Below are 18,687 nucleotides of genomic sequence, written 5' to 3' on the forward strand. Positions count from 1 at the left end.
AAAATAAAAAGATGACGGAGGCTTGTGTTGCTTCCAAAACGTCGTGATTTAATTTAGTTATTTTAATTTTCATTATTATTTTATTTTCACCTACGTGACTTTACCGAAAAAAACAAAAAGAGTATACGTTGTATGTCTGTAGAACTTCTTTCGCACTGTACGTAGCCAACCGTGCTAATCGGAGGTGCGGGTAAGGACAACAAACTAAACAAAAAAGCAGTTCTAAACAAAAGAGTTTTCAATCTATACAAGATGACTAAGGCACACATTACACTGCATATTTAAACTAATGCATATGCAATGTCATTTTTGTTTTACCAATTAAAATGGATTAAGACCCATATTTCTCAACGATGCCATTTATAGCATACATCACAGTTTAACAGCAGATTATAGTAGTTTACAGAGGAGAGGTAGGGCAGTGGTTAGCGCACCGCACGTTGAGGCTGGTTACCAGAGTTCAATACCCGGCCACGGCTAACATCAGTGGCGAGCAATGTCTTAACTGGTCACACGAACCCCGTTCACCAACCCCGCAATGGACCAGTGTGGTCAAGTGAGGTCAAACTAACATTTAATGCATTATGCTATTCCATAATCTTAAAGTAAAAAAAAAAATACCAGACGTAATATAAATCAGTCGTGGATGAACTTGACAATATATCAGAAAAATAATACGCGCGTGATTTTTCACGTAAGGTTAAAACACGAGTTCAATTGCTTACCAGTAGTAGGACTTTACTTTTTCATGAATTAGTGTCCAACTCTCACCAAAATTGTCTGACTTCCAAAGCTGAAAGAGGCAGAGGAGAAAAAAACATGTCTGAAAATTTAAAAAACCTATACATGAAAAATATACAGTTAAACCTCGTTATTTCGGTATTTGATCATTCGTAATTGGGGATAATTCGGCACGTGTGCGCTTTCGGCATATCCAGTATATTAGTAATTCGACATGAGCCGAATTTCCGTAATGAATGATCCAATTTCGGCACACACGAAGCGACGCCGCGCGCCCCACGACCAAAACAATGACTCAGTCGAGTGGCGGCACGCGTGGTGACCATTAGTGCAGACCTGTTGCTTTGGACTTTACCTTGTTTATGCGCTCTGCAAGTCCAGTAAGTGCATACCGAGTGCATTAAGACCCCCTCCACACAACCTCTGTAACATACCACATGGAACCTATGACATCCTCCTCCTTCGCCTGCAATGCTGGTTACTGATGGTGTTACTTTTTGGGGGGAAATAATTTTTGGGAAACAAATTTGGATTTATTTTTATTGGTTGCAGGAGGGACTGGGGGATAACAATGCGCATAATTCGGAACATTGGATAATTCCGCAAAGCCGGCGCCCCATGTGTCAAATTAACAAGGGTTTAGGGGCCGTCCATAAATTATGTCATGCACCTGGTGGGGGGGGGGGGGTCAGACATGTGTGACGATGTGTGACGAGGGGGGGAGGGTGAGAAATGTGACATCACATCAAAATGCGCAACTTTAAATAAATAGACAACACAATCTACTTAATTAAATAGACTTTTTAATAAATGTTTTCTCCTACAACATCAGAGTGCAGCGCCACATTAAATACACACCACAATGACAATAGTTTAAAGCGATTTAAAGCATGTTTTATTTTCAAAGTGGAAATATGGTTTTCGGGGGGGGGCAGAGCTTTGTGACGTCGTATTTGAGGGGGGTTCTGACTTTGTGACGCCATGTGATGAGGGGGGGGGGGGGTCAAAAATCGTCCAAAATCACGTGATGTCATTTATGGACGGCCCCTTACTGTAAATAGAGTTAATTTAAAAACATGGGTATATCTCATACGTCTTCTCTGTGACAATAAAAAACACTTTTTTTCCAACCTACAGCACACACCACTGGTAAAAAGGCTTTGACAAATATGAGGTTAACCAGTTCAGGGGAGCCTGTGTTTACATAGGTCTTGAAAACCAATCTGGTGGGGTAATGCCATACAAGCACCATTACCTTACAATCGAACAGGTGTCACAAACTGGTTTACTTTGCATTATAGGCATTGGAGATACCATCTCTTAGCCAGCAGCAGAAACCTACTACGCAGTATAAAGTGGTAATGGTGCTTGTTGTGAGGTCATGGAGGGTTATGAGTAATACTCAAAAAATTTAACTCGCAAGTTTTAACAAAGCAATCACGAGGTGAATGTTTTTCTCATGTATATCACGTTTATTTATATTTGTTTTTTATATGTGTAATAGGTAAGTGTGTATGGAACTCCACATGACTGTATAATAATATAAATTAGCTTACAAGCCTATGCCTGATTAAATAAACCTTGCTGGCAAATATTGGTATCAGATGGTTCAAAGCTGGTGGACCAAAATGGTATTATATTTTAGTGGAGACAATATCAAGTTGTCCATCCACTTGAGTCAGGCGGTTAAATGTTATACACAATTCAACATTTCCAGAGAATAACATTTCCAGCTCAAGTATTGTACCTTCTCCAATGAACCACTGGAATAACAAACTCGACAAACTTAAAATAACCATGGTACTTTGCAAGCCTACTGGCTATCAACAAAGAATCGTTCATTAAGCCATCCATATATACAGACACAGACAATTTCAACCGAGAGGATGGTTATGAACTTGGCAATCATTGGAAAGATGTCATCAACCACTTTGGGTCATGACTTGATTTGTGTTTTCTTGTCAACCTCCACCGTCAGCAGTGTGGGTGTGTGGAGCGAGGTGCAATGATTGCCTGGCGGCCCTTTGATTGGTGGAGACCCACTGTCGGTTTACTTGTTTTCTCCAAAATTAACATTAGCTGCCCCGCCCATGCTGCTGACACACTTGGGCTACGCCCAATTACAAACCTTTATAAACAGTTTGCCTTTAGGAGGTGAACCATCGTGTTTTTAAATCCTTTATATTAAGTTCGCTTGCGTGCTTGCTTGCTTGCTTACGACCGTGCAAACCTTTCGGTCGTTTTTTAACCCACTTCCCGTGATCCAATCGAGCTGACATTTTGCACACAGACTCGTTGTGCGAGACAATTAATGTTCGTGAATATTTTTTTCCAAAATTTTACACTGTTTAGGGAAAAGAAATTAAATATTTAATTACCAATTGTTTAATACTGCAGACAATCATCTGACCCATAGGTGGCAGCCATCTCAAGCCAGAGGACGAGAGGACTCTAGCCGCCACGCATATAAAGGATTTAGAGAGAAAAACTTTGTTTTTACTGGTTATACTTATTTCATTTTCTTTATTTGTATTCACTTTATTTATTATTATTTTTCTATCTAACCAAAGAATATAAAAAGTCACGTAGAAGGGAAGTAATAAAATAATAAAAATAAAACATAATAAAATAATTCTCACGACGTTTCGGCCACAACGCAAGTATCCGTCCTCAGGTGAAGACCATGAAGCACTCGCGCGTTAGAGTGCAAAACTAATTAAATAAACCGATGGCGACGCTATGTAAAGTAGGGCAACGCATGCACAAACGCAGCACAAAAGCGCACGTACAAACCTGTTTGTCAGCGTGAGAGGAGTCGTATCCTAGGACCAGGTTTGGGTTCTTGTTATGCAGCAGCAGATCAGTTGGACGGAACGGGCAGGAGAAGTTTTTGACCGTCTGCCCAAAGTCGTTTGTCATCCACAGGTAGCTGTGCAAGGTGTCTGTGAATATGTACTGCACAGGAAAGTATGTGGCCTTGAGTAGAATGCAAGGTATTAGGCGAAGTGCACACCATACATTTTACAAAATGAGGCTAAACATTTTTTATGCAATTCAGTATCATGGGGAAGGGCACACAGTTAATGGGCTTTGTGGCTGTCAATGGCTGCTGGTAAACTAAACATTCACTGTAAATATAACAAGCAAATGTTTACACGTAGAATTAATTCATTTCTGTGGACACAACCTCACAACTTGTGTAACAAAAAAAAACCTATCCCCAAAACAATTTTGTGGAAGTAGCTCATTTCCTGGCCATTTTAGACTTCCTAGCCCCCCTATTTTTAACAGATGACATTTCTTTTAAAAAAGCCCTAATATGCATTGCACAAAAGTATTGTTTAACGAGGGATACCTCAATATTCGCACAGGTACTCTGCAAAATGTAAAATGGCAAAAGAATGTACAATCCTTTGCCAATCCACTGCTGGATGATGCCCTCCCCACACTATGGGGGCTTATATTCAGATTCCAAAGAACACAGGATGAGATGTTACTATCCTTTGTGCAAGCACTTCCAAGAGTTCATGAACAGTGAGCCTGGTGAAATTTGGGGAGCGCATCGTCAGTAGTGAACCTTTGGTTCCTAGGGTGTATCGGCCTTTCATACTATACACCCTCCCCAAAGGCGGCCAGCGACAGGGTGATCAATCCTACGCTTGCGTCCCATTCCCAATTAGTCATAGGAGTTGCCTTGTTGTTGATAGCCAACATCCCATGGGACTATGCATGGCAGGGGTGTCCTCCTCCCTGAGTCAAGCATTGTTGATTGCATACCTCCTGGCCCTCTCACTTTGGGGCCCAGCTGGGGTCTTTCCTCTTCATCCAGAGCCACTGACTGCTGACCATATTTCACCAGGCTGGCCGGTGTGCGTTCAAGGTCATGGTGAGAACTCAGGACTGGTTTTCAGCTATCCCTTGACATTGATGTTATCTGTTGCCAGGAAGCAAACTAGGATCTTTGAGTTCATGGTGTGCTAATAATTGCACCACTGTCCCCCTGGTTACATTTACTAATAACCCGTATAGAAAAATAAACCCCTAAAGATTTCCCACTCAAGCGGGGAAAACTTAAAAACGATGTTTAAATGAGTCAAGCTCTCGCAATAATGTCCCAACTAATGAAGAACATCGTAGTTTGACGATCGCTTTGGCTTGATGCGTGGCTTCTGCAGGCCATGGAACGAAGGCACCGCAATTGCTGAAAGAGCGTGAAACGTCACATTTGCTTACTGACGATGAGCGTCATGAAATGCGGGATGAAACCGAGGTAACAAAACTGTATCTGAGAAAAACAGGTGTTCAAAGAGTGGATACTCACCCTCCGGTTGTCAACAGGGCTGTGGTAGAACTGCGCAATGACGGTCTCGCTGCCGTTCGGTAAGCGACTGAAGTTGGTCTGGATATTTTTATACGAATAGCCATAGTCATAAGACACGTAAACCTAGAATGAAAAGCACATCACACGGGAGTCATAAATACTGTTTTAGAAAGACGTGTATTCAAGTGTTAAACATTTTAAACATTCAAAACACTGTAATGCTGAATTGAAATAATTTTAGCTTATTGTATTTTGAAACAAATTTTTTTCAACTGTTAAATATTTACACGAAGAGAGAGCTGGTATTTTAAGAGGTCATGGACACTGCATTTCTCCCTGTAACCATGAAACAAAACATGGCCTTGTACAAGGTACGCACCCCCATGATGCATTGCATAATTGTATGAAAATTCATAGCTGTCGCACAGCTATGGTTTTAATAAGTTAATATTTGACATACAGTACTGGATATTGAAATGCATGAGGGTTCCTCAAATATAAATTACATTATATCATTTGTACGCAAGTCGTTAATCTGCATGTATCTTTGTCCCGATAATTATTCCTCGACCTCCACACTATTGATAATTGGTTTTTTACCCTTCTATCTGGCAACAAAAAACTGACACCTTTTTTACAAGGAGTCATGTTTACATAGACCACAATACCTGCAGTCATAATGCAAACAAAAAACATAACTCTGATAATGTGCACTGTCCTTGAAGTTGATTGGTCCACACCTGAGACAGCTTTCCTTAGAGCCTAGTCTCACATGGGTTGGACCAGATGACGCCTTTTGGCGTCATCTGGTCCAACCCATGTGGCGTCATCTGGTCCAACCCATGTGAGACTAGGCTCTAAGGAAAGCTGTCTAGGGTGTGGACCAATCAACTTCAAGGACAGTGCACATTATCAGAGTTATGTTTTTTGTTTGCATTATGACTACAGGTATTGTGGTCTATGTAAACATGACTCCTTGTAAAAAAAGGTGTCAGTTTTTGTTGCCAGATAGAAGGGTAAAAAACCAATTATCATATTTTTACTGGCAAATGAGGTTCCAATGGTGTAAACTCCACACTATTTTCAACGAACGTGGTGTCATTGCAAATCTTGTGATACGTAGTTGAAGCAAATGAGGTGAAAATTCACATTTAAAAATGTATCTTTGACCAGATCATTTGAACAATTATCCCTGACACTGTATATCAGACCATCAAAAATAACATCCCAGCAAATTACGTTCTGGGTTATTGCATAAACTGGTGAGTGCTGAGGGTCAGCCGTGCAGATGAATGGCGAGTGGCACCAGGTGAGTGGTGACTACGTGACGAAAGGTAAGTGGGTGTCATGTGTCACGTCCGTCCATAGAACGGGCTGCCCAGTAGCTTGTGCACAATGATTCAGGTTTATATGAAATATAATTAGGTTGGGATCCATTTCTTTTTTTAAAATCTCGCTCGCAAAACTCTCCGATGCCCTTATTTACAGTTAATGTTCAGGTGCTGGGTGTATTGTTGCATCATTGGATTGTAAACGTTATCAGCAGCCTGGGAAGGCCTTTATCCAGCAGTGAATTGACTGTGGCTGCTGATGTCATTTCATTTTTGACACCAACTATAATGCTGCAGGGTGATGAAATTACATACAAAATCTCACAGATCCATCACATACTGAGCAGTGGGTTAAGCGTGGCATAAAATGATAACTCTTCTTTGGGTGAGAATTATTTTATTATGTTTTATTTTTATTATTTTATTATTTCCCTTCTACGTGACTTTACCGAAAGAACCAAGAAGATGAATCCCTGCAGTCACGAAAGCTTTAAATCGAAATCTTCCTTGGGTCTTTCGGTAAAGTCACGTAAATAGGTTCATCCTGATGACGACCGCTTGTGTTGCGATCGAAACGTCGTAGTTTTTGTTATTTTCTTTGAACCTATCTACGTGACTTTACCAGAAAGACCCAAATAATATGAATTCCTGCAGTCACGAAAGCTTTAAGTCAAGAATAATAACTAATTAAAAAACTGTCAAGTCAAGCTGAAACCAACAACAAAAAACCGAACATCTAAAAATGCATCAATTAATAATATAGGTGATGGTAAAAACACGAATAACCAAAGTGGGGGATGAACCAAAATGGGTGTGATGATTTGCCCAGGCGGTCCAATAAATGGTTGCGATTCTGGGTCGCGATTCTACTCAATAATAGAGTTACTTTAACAAAAAAATGTAGCAGCCTCTATTAAAGAGGGCTCATGTGACCCCAAGTCAAAATTAAATCGATGAATCATAGAAACAAGCCCATTGCACCATTTCTATATGAAAAGTAATACATATTTAAATGGTTAAGTAGGCCGACATGAAGATTGGCAAATGAAGTATTGCAACACCATCCAAAGATGTTTCATTCGAAAAAGCTGCGTGCCACCAATATAACATAATGATATTGCCGTCAGCTGCGTGAAATGCTCTAATATTTGTACATTTTCCCATCATAGTGCTACCCATGTCCCACAATGTTAGTGCACTGCACTTGAAATGTATCAGCACATCTCAAAAAGGAACAGCATGTGACTTCAAACCATCACATAGTAAAATTGTGATTCATGGGTAGAACAGGGGCATGGATGAAAAAATGTGTTCTCGCAGATAATATGAGTCGAGGGTAACGCAACTGCAGATAGGTACAGTTCTTCCACATACATGCATAGGCAATCATGAGCCATACTTTTCAGCCAATACATTGTGTTGCGATCGAAACGTCGTGGTATTTTCCTTTTATTTTAAATTGTATTTATTTTTATTTTTTATTTTCTATCTACGTGACTTTACCGAAAGAACCAAGAATATTAATACATATATGCTTAAAGAGACAATGCATAAACATGATCGATTGTAATGTAGAATGTTTTTGGCTACATGCAATACACGCGACTAAATTCACAATGATATGAAGGCTATCATTGGGGGAAACAGGTACATTTGTTTTAATACCAGCAATGAGTTTAACTAAGTAGTATCATGCTTGTCAGCTATACAAAAAAAATATTATCTTCAACCGTCTCAACATAGAGCAGAAATCCAATAAACTGCAGTGTTATTCTGCAATATGGCAGACAGGAGGTTAGACTTACAATCCGTGATCAAATTAACACCGTCGTGGTGTCTATTGGATAATGGGAGGAGGAATAAACCGAACAAATTCATTCATCCGCGAAAAATTTGCCGATTACAGTGAAAGAGCGGCACGTGACGAACGGCCAAATTGATCCGGAAAACATTTGCAAACCATAGGGTTACGCAAAATGCCATATCACAATAATTTACTCGATTTTTCCAAGGAAAACAACACTTAGTCACAGGACCCATTTTCAGGAAGGTCCTGTTATGGATTGTTTTTTTATATTTTAAGAAATGTGTTCAGCCAATTAATGAGTTGCTAAACCAGCGGGAGGAAAACGGAGGGCCCGAAGAAATACAGGCGAGGGGACAACACTATATCCCCATTCACATGGAAACAGATGACAAGTCTATACTCTTAGTTCTTTCGGTAAAGTCACGTAGGTAAAAAATGAAATTAAAATTAATAAAAAAAGAAAAACAATAAAATCACGACGTTTCGGAGGCAACACAAGCTTCCGTCTTCGGGTGAAACTGTCACAGCAAGCTTGTGTTGCCTCCGAAACGTCGTGATTTTTTTAAATTAATTTTTATTTAATTTTTTACCTACGTGACTTTACCGAAAGAACTAAGAGTATGAATCCTTGCAGTCACGAAAGCTTCAAATCTAGATGACAAGTCAACTTGCTGTACTTCCTTCCGCTGGCAAATCAGCGGATCACACCTCCAAGCCCACGGAAAAGGAGTTTCACAACATTTGTGAGATCCACCAACAATCGCCTCCACAGTGTTGGATTGATTAATGTTTAACGAATATGCACGCAAATGATCCGTGCAAAAGCCTACCAGAAATTACATTTCATATCAACTAAGGATTACTATAAACCTGAAAAAGGCTGTAATAATATGCATACACGTTTTCCTAAATCATAACAGTACCTCGCGGGATTGAACCACCAATGGCATGTTGGCAAAAACCAAAACAATTATATGCCGAGCTCTGAAAATAATATAGATACTATTGTCTGAACATCACGCAAAGGGTTAACAGTTAGTAATGAATAATTAGGTATCAAAATTATTATAAATGATCATGCTAATTATAATAACTCGCACTGCTAATTATTTGCCACTCATGCTGTGTTGGAAATGAACCACATTAATTATTTTTTTAAGCCAAATAAATCTCTCAGGGTTGCAACCTTTAAGACAATGTAGCCTCTGTTATTCTTATGACTAATCAAAAATCAACACATAGCAGCACGTCCCAAAATAGAATGACAAGCTTAATTGAAGGAAAATGTTATGCAAATGTGCTAAGTTCAAAAGCAAAGCCCGTGTTAGTAAAATCAAATCCTTTCTAACACGAGCAATAGTGTTAGACAAGATACATATAAATGCTTCACTTAGGATATGTACGTTTTCCCCACAATATACTCCTAAACCCAAGGCCTAAACAGTGCACTTGACAGCAGTACAAGGACAAGGCAAATAAAGCTGCACGGAGCTCATGTTTGTGCACCCATTAACATTTCGCTAGGCAGACCAACCTTCACTATTGGGCCAGTCTGCTTCCCAACACCCACAATCTATTTGCAGGTCGCATAGCTTGTCCCTGTGCAAGCTCATTCATCACGTGGTGGCGGGAGATCCTACGCTTGGCTGCAGTGCGTAGAGCATTAAGCATCAATTTGACCGCGTGCTTCAGTGCCCGTGCGAAGTCATATTTCAAAAGAGCGTTTCGTAGGTTCCACAAGCAAATCTAGCTCCTCTCCGTATTCTGTTTGTGAGTGTAAAGAATACTGCGCACAGGAAAGTGAGAGAGCCACTCCACGACTGCCAATTCCAGGATGTTGCACAGGTATTCAAATTTATCATCAATATATATGTGGTATTGACTGGAATGTGATGCACATTCGCAGGACATAAGAAATACATTACAACTGCTTGAACACGACCGTGGACAAGCCCCACATATTACTAATTAGAGAACACATTCCTGCGGAGTGAGCTGGTAGGAACGTTGGGTTGCTCGGTCAATGGCCAGGGTCAACGGTGGCGTGGTGTATTCCGCAAATATGCCCAACTGAGGGCAGGAACAAACCGGCGTGAGTAGGTTAAACGTTGAGTTTTATAAGGGCACCACGGGGTGACCAGCCCCTCCCCACCCAGCCCCACCCCACCCAGCCCCACCCCTCCCACCCCCCACCCAGCCCCACTCTCCCCACCCAACCCCTCCACATCCCTCCCCTCCCCAATCAGCCCCTCCCTCCCCACCTAGCCCCTCCCTGCACGACGGACACAATAATCCCCTGTGGGCTGGTGCAACCAGGAGGTTCCTACCAGTATAAGATATTATATGCACCATAACAAATGCATGTATACTTAAATACAGTACACAGAGTCCTTTCAAATGCTTCGAAAGTTCTCAGGTCATTCCATTCTAATCATAACAGTTGCCCCTTGTTTGGCCATTTGCGGCCTCCATGATACATAAAAGATTTGGCAATTTAGAAATGGTGTCATCAATCTTCTCTATGTACGTCTGAACCAAAGTAGTTTAGAATTTATTTAAAAACCCCCCAAATGTATTTATTGAGTATGATGCATTGCCAAAGTCTCATTACACTATACACTGCACAAATATGTTCAATGCCAGAAAAAAATCTTCGGAAACCTTGCTGATTGCGTGAATATATATTTTACCATAACACAGAATGGCCTACTCTTTTGAACCGTGCTTTGCGTCTGCAAAATGAGATTGCATTGCCAATATCATGAGAAAGCTATCGTTAACCTCAACGTCCCCACGACCTTCTCTGCAGCAGCCTTAATAAAAAAACATTATTTTAAAGACTTGTGTATATTTGAGTCCCAAAAATTATTGCTCACTCTAGGACTGCAGACCAACAGAATTGTAGAAGCATAATGTTACTTTGACAAATTAAGTGTATCATTACACTGCATGGTTAATATCATATATAGATCATATTACTTTTCAAGTGAAATGGTTAAAAGATGCCCAAGGCCAAATGTCTATAGCTTACAAAACAATTGATATGTTGTTGCCTTTGTGGCAAGAGGCTAATTTGGCCAAGAAAATGACCAGTCACATGGCAAATGCTTCGCAAAGATAGCTTTGCCTTGCCTTTTTTCACTCCTCAATTGTATAAACAGCTGCGAACAGTGGCATGATGCCACTATTGACAGCTATTACTTTTGATAACACACCATCTCCATCACAATTACTACACAAATAATACAAATAAAACTTTAATATGCCATTGGATTAGGCCCTGCTCATGAGCCACTAACATACAGTCTGCTGTTTAAAGGATTTGTAATATATAAATGTGCATTCAATGCTTGCTGCAGAATATTTAAATTCAAAAAGGTCGTGGTCTCTCAAAACTGTAAACAGGTTGGTGCAACATGGGTTGCAAAAGAGTTAAGAGCCCACACTCCCACATCCTGAGCTTATCTTACATCAGTCTTCACCACATTTTATAGCCAATGCAGATTATTGGTGAATAAAAAATAAATAGGACTACAGCTATCATTCCATAAATTTTGAATAGTCAAATTTTTTTTTACTTGGTGAGTGAATATAGATAATTTTGTCATGCTAATTTTATTTTAATTATTGGACCACACAGATAACGCATGCAAAGCCACTTCTCTGGACATGCCACGACTTCTAGATGCAATGCTTATAACTTGGTCAATAAGCAGACCTGGCGGAAAAATAAATTAATCGGCGTATTGGTACAGATAGAGTACTGCAAGATTCAAAGGAAGCGAGATTTTTGCCACTCTCTCAAAAGAGCCAGATTAGAAATAGCAGCACCATGGCCCTGAATTGAAAATATTTACAAAAAAATGTCAAAGAAGAATGACGTTTTGAAGTGAATTCAACAAACAACACCACGCAAAACTAATTTGCAGCAACACATCCACACAAATCATATGCAGAATTATCCGAAATATATGAAGAAAAAAACGGATAAATCAACCGAAAATAGCAAGAGTTAACTGGGATATTCATACCTCAGAAGTTAACAATGGGTACATTTTTGGAAGGGAGCAAATCACCGGAATTTCAAGTGGTTACAATAAATTAACCCTTTCTTGTTCAGAGACGTCTGCAAGTTGCAGGGTGGCGGCTCCCGTTTACCGCTGAATCTCAGAACGCACAAGCGGTTCAGCGTTAATTTTTTATTTAGAGAGGCATGTCACCGTTTGTGTTTAAAGACATCGTACTCACTGCGGAAAACCGTAGCGACGCAACCGCACTCTACGATAGCTGGCGCCAAACTACCTACGCCATACGCCTTTCCCGCATGGCCTTGTGGGAGCCTTGGTCCCAAAAAAGTTAATTTATTTTTGCCGATGACGTACAGGTACGTCAGGTACGTCATCGGAACAGAAAAAGGTTGAGCACAGGACGCGCATTTGAATAATGCATGCGTGTTGGGATGTACCAATGACGTAGAAACAGAACTGTCAAAAAAGAGACGCACAGCAGTCAGTGACCTTACCGCACTGGAGGGTTCCTTCTGCACCAGGGGGCTGTCTCTTGCCAGGGCCACTATGACGTTGCTCTTCTCTCCAGCCCAGTGGACCACCATCTGGTTGTGGTTGTCATTAAGCGGTGCCTAAACACAGACACATTCATAAGCAACACCAAAAAACGAAAGCAACTTTATGTAAGCGTAAATATTCAACTGTAAACTTCCCCCGTGTCTGCTCCCCGACTTACCACGATTTTATTCAAGAAACAGGTATTTTTTGTCAAGTATTTAACGTGTTACATCTCATTTGTATTGTCCCTCTTTATCGCTGTCCGATTTGCAGTTTTGTCCCCCCAATTTATTAGCCTAAATGGAACAGGAGCATATCATTTGCATATAAAGTTGATAAATTATCAATAATATATTATAGCATGCATGTAATGCGAGTAAGCATTGCTCATACATGTCGAGTATAATGTAGTCATGTACTGCATGCGCATATAAAACCAGTCGTGATTTTAACCAAGACCAGCTTATTACAAATCGAGTTGCGCCATTATTAAATTACTGAAACATTTTGCAATCTGTTGGAATAGGGAGAAACATACAAAATAAAATGGCAATACCACTTCCTTGTAAAAAATAAACCATAATGTAGAATGTGTTTTAAAACAGGGGGGGGGGGGGGTTTGCTGCTTCAAACACAAGAGAATGTTACGACATTCGTAAAACAAAGCTAGAATATTACATTTCCAATACACTTATTTGAAGTAAGATTCTTAACGTTAAACCACCAAAAACAATGAGTCAGGGACAACGTGATATCGTGCAGTGTTGTGTAATAACCTCTGCCTTATTCGGGGCTTTCCAGCCTAGCAATGTCAAACAAGGCATGGCTGCTGTAAAATTGTAAAAAACGAACAAGATACCAAGACACATGCTATTATCAGGTTTCACGCAACGACTGTTTTCCATATTCTACCGATAAACCAAATCACAGACGCTAAGGCTTGAGTCTCGTACTGCGCTTGTATATGGGCGACGATGATGCATAAAACATGGGTTGTGAGCAGCGGGACAGTAGTGCAAAAAAGCCCATTGTTGTATTGTACTATTCCTCCACGCCTGTGCTCCCCACATTCACCAACCTGGTCAAATAACTCTTATAACCTGCACGGTGTAGGAAGACCCTAATCGAGTAGTGGATGGAAAACAGACCTCTTAGTTTCAAGATATGCAGCACACATATGGTCAAGTGTTATTTGGGTTCATACTTTAAATAATGACTCATCAGAATTGTAATAAAGTGGATGGTGCCCGGATAGAGTGGTTGGTGATTTGAAGTACAGTATTAGGAAATCTTAACAATGAGGGTCAAAGCATCAACGTGTTTTCAAAACAATGTCACATATTTTCCATTCGTGTATAGAGATGTTCAAAGCACAAACAGTAAAGGTCTAAACAGTAACTCCATAAACAATAAACTATCCAAGGTGGCCATTTCAGGTTTTGTTTTAAAATAATAAAGTCGACAGTAAAGTGCATCATGGGACCTCCTTTGTCAGTACCAAAGCACTGACAATATATGCAATGTATGTTTTTTGTTTGCATTCTGACCACAAGTATTGTGGTTAATGCAGACATGATTCCTTGTAAAAGGTCTCAGTTTGGTGCTTTAACATCTTAACACCTTTTTTGTTGCCAGAAAACAGGGGGGAACCTATTCTCACAGTAAAGTGCATGTTTACTTTACAAATGAATAGTTAAATGGCTTAAAAAAATAACAAGTTACCGTGAAAACATTTACCTAATGCATTCAAATAACAAAAACCTATACGATCTCCACATTACATAACACGTGGAGTCTAAAAAAGGCATGTTAAAAACACAAGGCTCATTGACAATCCCAATCGATAATAAATGTAACAAAAAAAACGCCTCTTTTCTTACACTATCACAATAGCACATGTTTTCCCCAAATGTGGTTATGAGTCACAAAAACGCGTTCACCGATATTGAAGTCTCAGTGCAATGCGGTCTTCTAATCGCAACAGATAAGGGCCGATAAGATTTCCTTCCATTGGGATGTATTTTTAAAACGTCCAGTTTATAAATCTCAATGTCTGGGGATCAAATTTGAGAAAATTATATTTAAGTGTAATGCTGAAACTGGTGAGACGACAAATTATAATTTATATACTGCACTGCACAGTAATACAATTTACTGCGGTAGATTAGACAATGAATGCACTTGCTGTACCTAGCATACAGTTGTTTCAAATATTTCAAGTTAGTAAGCGAATTACTTTTACTTTATCATAAAAAATGTATGCAGTATTGTCCGTCATCGTGAAACTTTAAATATAAATTGAAGGCAACATGATTTTATTTGAATTCTAAAGTGGCTCCAATGGACACCACTAATCACTCATGAAATTGCATCATCCATATTCGTTGAGGGACGTGATACTCACAAGCTTTCAAAGTATACACAGACAGCTGCAATAGATAAACTCAAATGTAATTGGAGGCAACGATTAGAAGCTAGAATTGCAATGGGGGAGGCACTGATAAAACACGTTTTAAGTTGATTACAACGGTATTAATTCTAGATTTTAAGCTTTCGTGACTGCAATGATTCATATTCTTAGGTTTTTTCGGTAAAGTCACGTAGGCAAAAAATAAAAATTATAAAAGTAAAATAAAAATAAAAATCACGACGTTTCAGGAGGCAACACAAGCTTCCGTCTTCAGGTGGAACCGTCACAGCACGATAGCTGTACCTAAGAATTTGATTACAACGCTTCAGCAATCTCCAGGAAACGCTGACAATTGATGCTCTGAATTTACAAATTATGCTCGTTCGTTCCGTTTCTCAGTCTGCTTGTCCTCGTGAGGGTCGCGGCGGCAGCAGCAGCAGCGTTGAGAAGGGCAGGTCCAGACACATTATGCCCGCCAGCAATTTTCATCCATGTAAATGTTTTATTTTACTGTTCAAGCAAATACAATTGCAGAAAATAAACACTCGGGAGATGTTAGTGAACGTTATTTTCCACCACTTTGTTAACAAACTACTGTGTGTGTGTGTAAGTGGACTGTACGACACGTTTTACTGCATACATTTGCTAAACCTGCCTGACAGAATAAATTATGAATATAACTCATGAGGGCATCAAAATGGTGATAACACAAAGGAAAAACTAAATGCATTTGGAGACATGGTTTATTGTAGCAATTCTAGATTTGAAGCTTTCATGACTGCAAGGATTCATATTCTTAGGTTTTTTCGGTAAAGTCACGTAGGTAAAAACATTTAATTAATAAAAGTAAAATAAAAAATAAAATAAAAATCACAATCTGGAATTCCTCCCCGTAGAGGGTATTAATTCTAGATTTGAAGCTTTCGTGACTGCAAGGATTCATATTCTTAGGTTTTTTTCGGTAAAGTCACGTTTTATTATTGTAGCAAGTTATAAAATGCTGGGCAACACTATAATAGTGAACCTCTGTAAGGGGAGCATAAAGAATAGAATAACGAGAAGCACTGCTCCATTCACACGAGTTAGGTAAAATGTACCTCCCCTCAAGACACAAAATCAAAATAGGACAGACCTCCAGGGAGCATGTTTGTTGCTCGCGAAAGGGCACAGCAAATTACTACGGCAATAAGGATGCGTCACAAACTGAACATGAAATTACAGTTCTAGATTTGAAGGTTTCGTGACTGCAAGGATTCATATTCTTAGGTTTTTTCGGTAAAGTCACGTAGGTAAAAAATTTAAATTAATGAAAGTAAAATTAATATAAAATAAAAATCACGACGTTTCGGAGGCAACACAAGCCTCCGTCTTCAGGTGGAACCTAAGAATATTAAATTACAGGTCTCGACGACAGCTTTAACGACGCGAATATCATCAGACAGATTGACAGAAACGCACCATTGTTACTGTTTTATGTGTAGACTACTAAATGGATGTATATGCACATGTACAGCCCTTTTGTCAATCCACTGCTGGATGAGGGACTCCCCCATGCCATGGGGGTTATTTGACCATACTTCACCACTCTGGCCAATGAGGGTTGGTGACGGTTGGCATTATAGAAAGTACAGTACCATGGATTTTGCTTCAATGTCCTCTGCAGAAAATCTCACTTCTGAGTAATACCGTAAAATTTTATTCTATTTCATGCCCAGTACACAATGTACGCTGGTCAACAGTTAACAATGGTCGGTGGCAGTGATTGTCACCACACCACGATCAACGGCTCCTGCGGGATTCTGAAGTACTGCCAAGTTGATACTCAACGCTCATTAGTCCCTCATTGTATTCCGCGACCTGGTGGCTTCAGGTCTTCCTCTTGGTCACCTACCTGTGATGGCTGCTACTTCCCTACACCTGTTTGTAGCTGGTACTCCTGCCTGGACACGTTCACCACCCACTCAAATCTCTCAATCCTCACCGTAAAACACTTTCTTGCCTCACTCTATTTTCAACTTCCAAGTTATTTGCACTATCCGACAATAAAAGTCCTACAATCATCTGCACACACCTATATTATACAGCCAAACGCATGTTTTCTTTTCGTTTTTTTTGGTTAAAGTTCAATCCCCTAAACCGGCGTTCTTCATTGCAAGGCCCAGGGGCCACTGGCGGTCCCTGGTGGCCTTTAGTGCGACACCCGACGTGTAGCCCCTGACAATACACAAATGGTGACAACACCCATTTGCAGGCGGTGAGGCGGCCCTCACACTGATGTCGTCTTCTTCTTGGTTCTTTAGGTAAAGTCACGTAGAATGGAAGAACAGGTCTGTCAGAAAGACCTGTTCTTCACCTGAGGACGGCTGCTTGCGTTGTGGCCGAAACGTCGTGAGAATTATTTTATTATGTTTTATTTTTATTATTTCCATTCTACGTGACTTTACCGAAAGAACCAAGAAGATGAATCCCTGCAGTCACGAAAGCTTTAAATCGAAATTTGATGTCGTCTTATCCGCGAAAGTGCCCCCCCCCCTCCCCTCTGAAATGTAGTGGAGAACAGTGGTTTAAACCATCTTCTCTATAGCTGTCACAGCACTGCTGAAGAACGGCCTACTCACACCTTGTGGGTCCATGGCGGTTATTTGACCATGCTTCACCTTGCTTGTCAGGGCAAGTTGGTGAACATAGGGAGCACAGATGTGGACTTTGGATTTTGCTGCAGTGCCCATCCAAGTAATATCCAAGCTCAATGCTGTTTAGATTCCAAAACCTAGGCTGACCGATTGTATTCTGGTTGATTTGGTCATGAGCAGATAGGTGTATACTGTACAGCTTATCCAAAATATGCACATTTAAAATATTTGCAAAAATAATCAAAAGCACAAGCCCAGGGTCAAAACAGGAGTCATTTGTGCTGATTTTTAAAACAAATACAATCATCAATACGGCTTAGTCAAACATCACTTTAAACATACAATACAAAGATCACCCATATAGTCTGAACAGACTTTGGGGCAAGTGCTGTTAACGAGCACCTATGAAGGCCGGCACACGAGGGGGTGGGTGGCCAACACCACGCCCGACCGCCGTTGTCTCCCCAGTGGCGATGTTTACACACCGCACCAGGTACTCATTTGAGGCTGAGCCTACCTCGGGGAGGCCCATGACCGGTTCAGATAATCGTCACTGGTGTTGGCCGTGAGCGGGAATCCAACTGGCCGGGTTCGTTGTGCAGCACAGTTTCGACAAACATATACAGTATAAAGTCGAAACCGAGGGTCAGTATTTATTCATGTGTATAAACATACCGTAGTTGTAGAACAAGAAATAATAATTATATACAGTTTAAACTTACAGACGACCATAACCCATTGGTGTACATTCTAATGATGGTCTATAAGGGCTTATAAATGCTGAAATTTGGCACATTGTTGAACACATGGACGTTATTAGAAAAGTGCAAAAGTGTAGGCATTTAAATTTTAACCCACAAAAATTATGGCTCCGAGGTT

The 18,687-nt window shown here is 40.2% G+C and overlaps 1 protein-coding gene across 3 annotated transcripts in view; it reads right to left on the reverse strand.

Annotated features, from left to right (window-relative positions):
• Positions 1 to 18,687, reverse strand: part of SORL1 (sortilin related receptor 1) — an 86,564-nt gene that overhangs the window by 63,752 nt on the left and 4,125 nt on the right. For all 3 annotated transcript variants that reach the window (XM_061550972.1, XM_061550971.1, XM_061550973.1), the window contains exons 2-5: positions 12,723 to 12,839; positions 5,063 to 5,185; positions 3,535 to 3,696; positions 726 to 793 (exon numbers count right to left, since the gene is read on the reverse strand). In XM_061550972.1, coding sequence (XP_061406956.1) covers positions 726 to 793; positions 3,535 to 3,696; positions 5,063 to 5,185; positions 12,723 to 12,839 — 470 coding nt within the window. The remainder of the gene's footprint in view (positions 1 to 725; positions 794 to 3,534; positions 3,697 to 5,062; positions 5,186 to 12,722; positions 12,840 to 18,687) is intronic.

Source organism: Lethenteron reissneri, chromosome 13 (assembly GCF_015708825.2).
Source record: "Lethenteron reissneri isolate LAM-NWPU_2019-01 chromosome 13, ASM1570882v1, whole genome shotgun sequence".
Lineage (NCBI taxonomy): Eukaryota > Metazoa > Chordata > Hyperoartia > Petromyzontiformes > Petromyzontidae > Lethenteron > Lethenteron reissneri.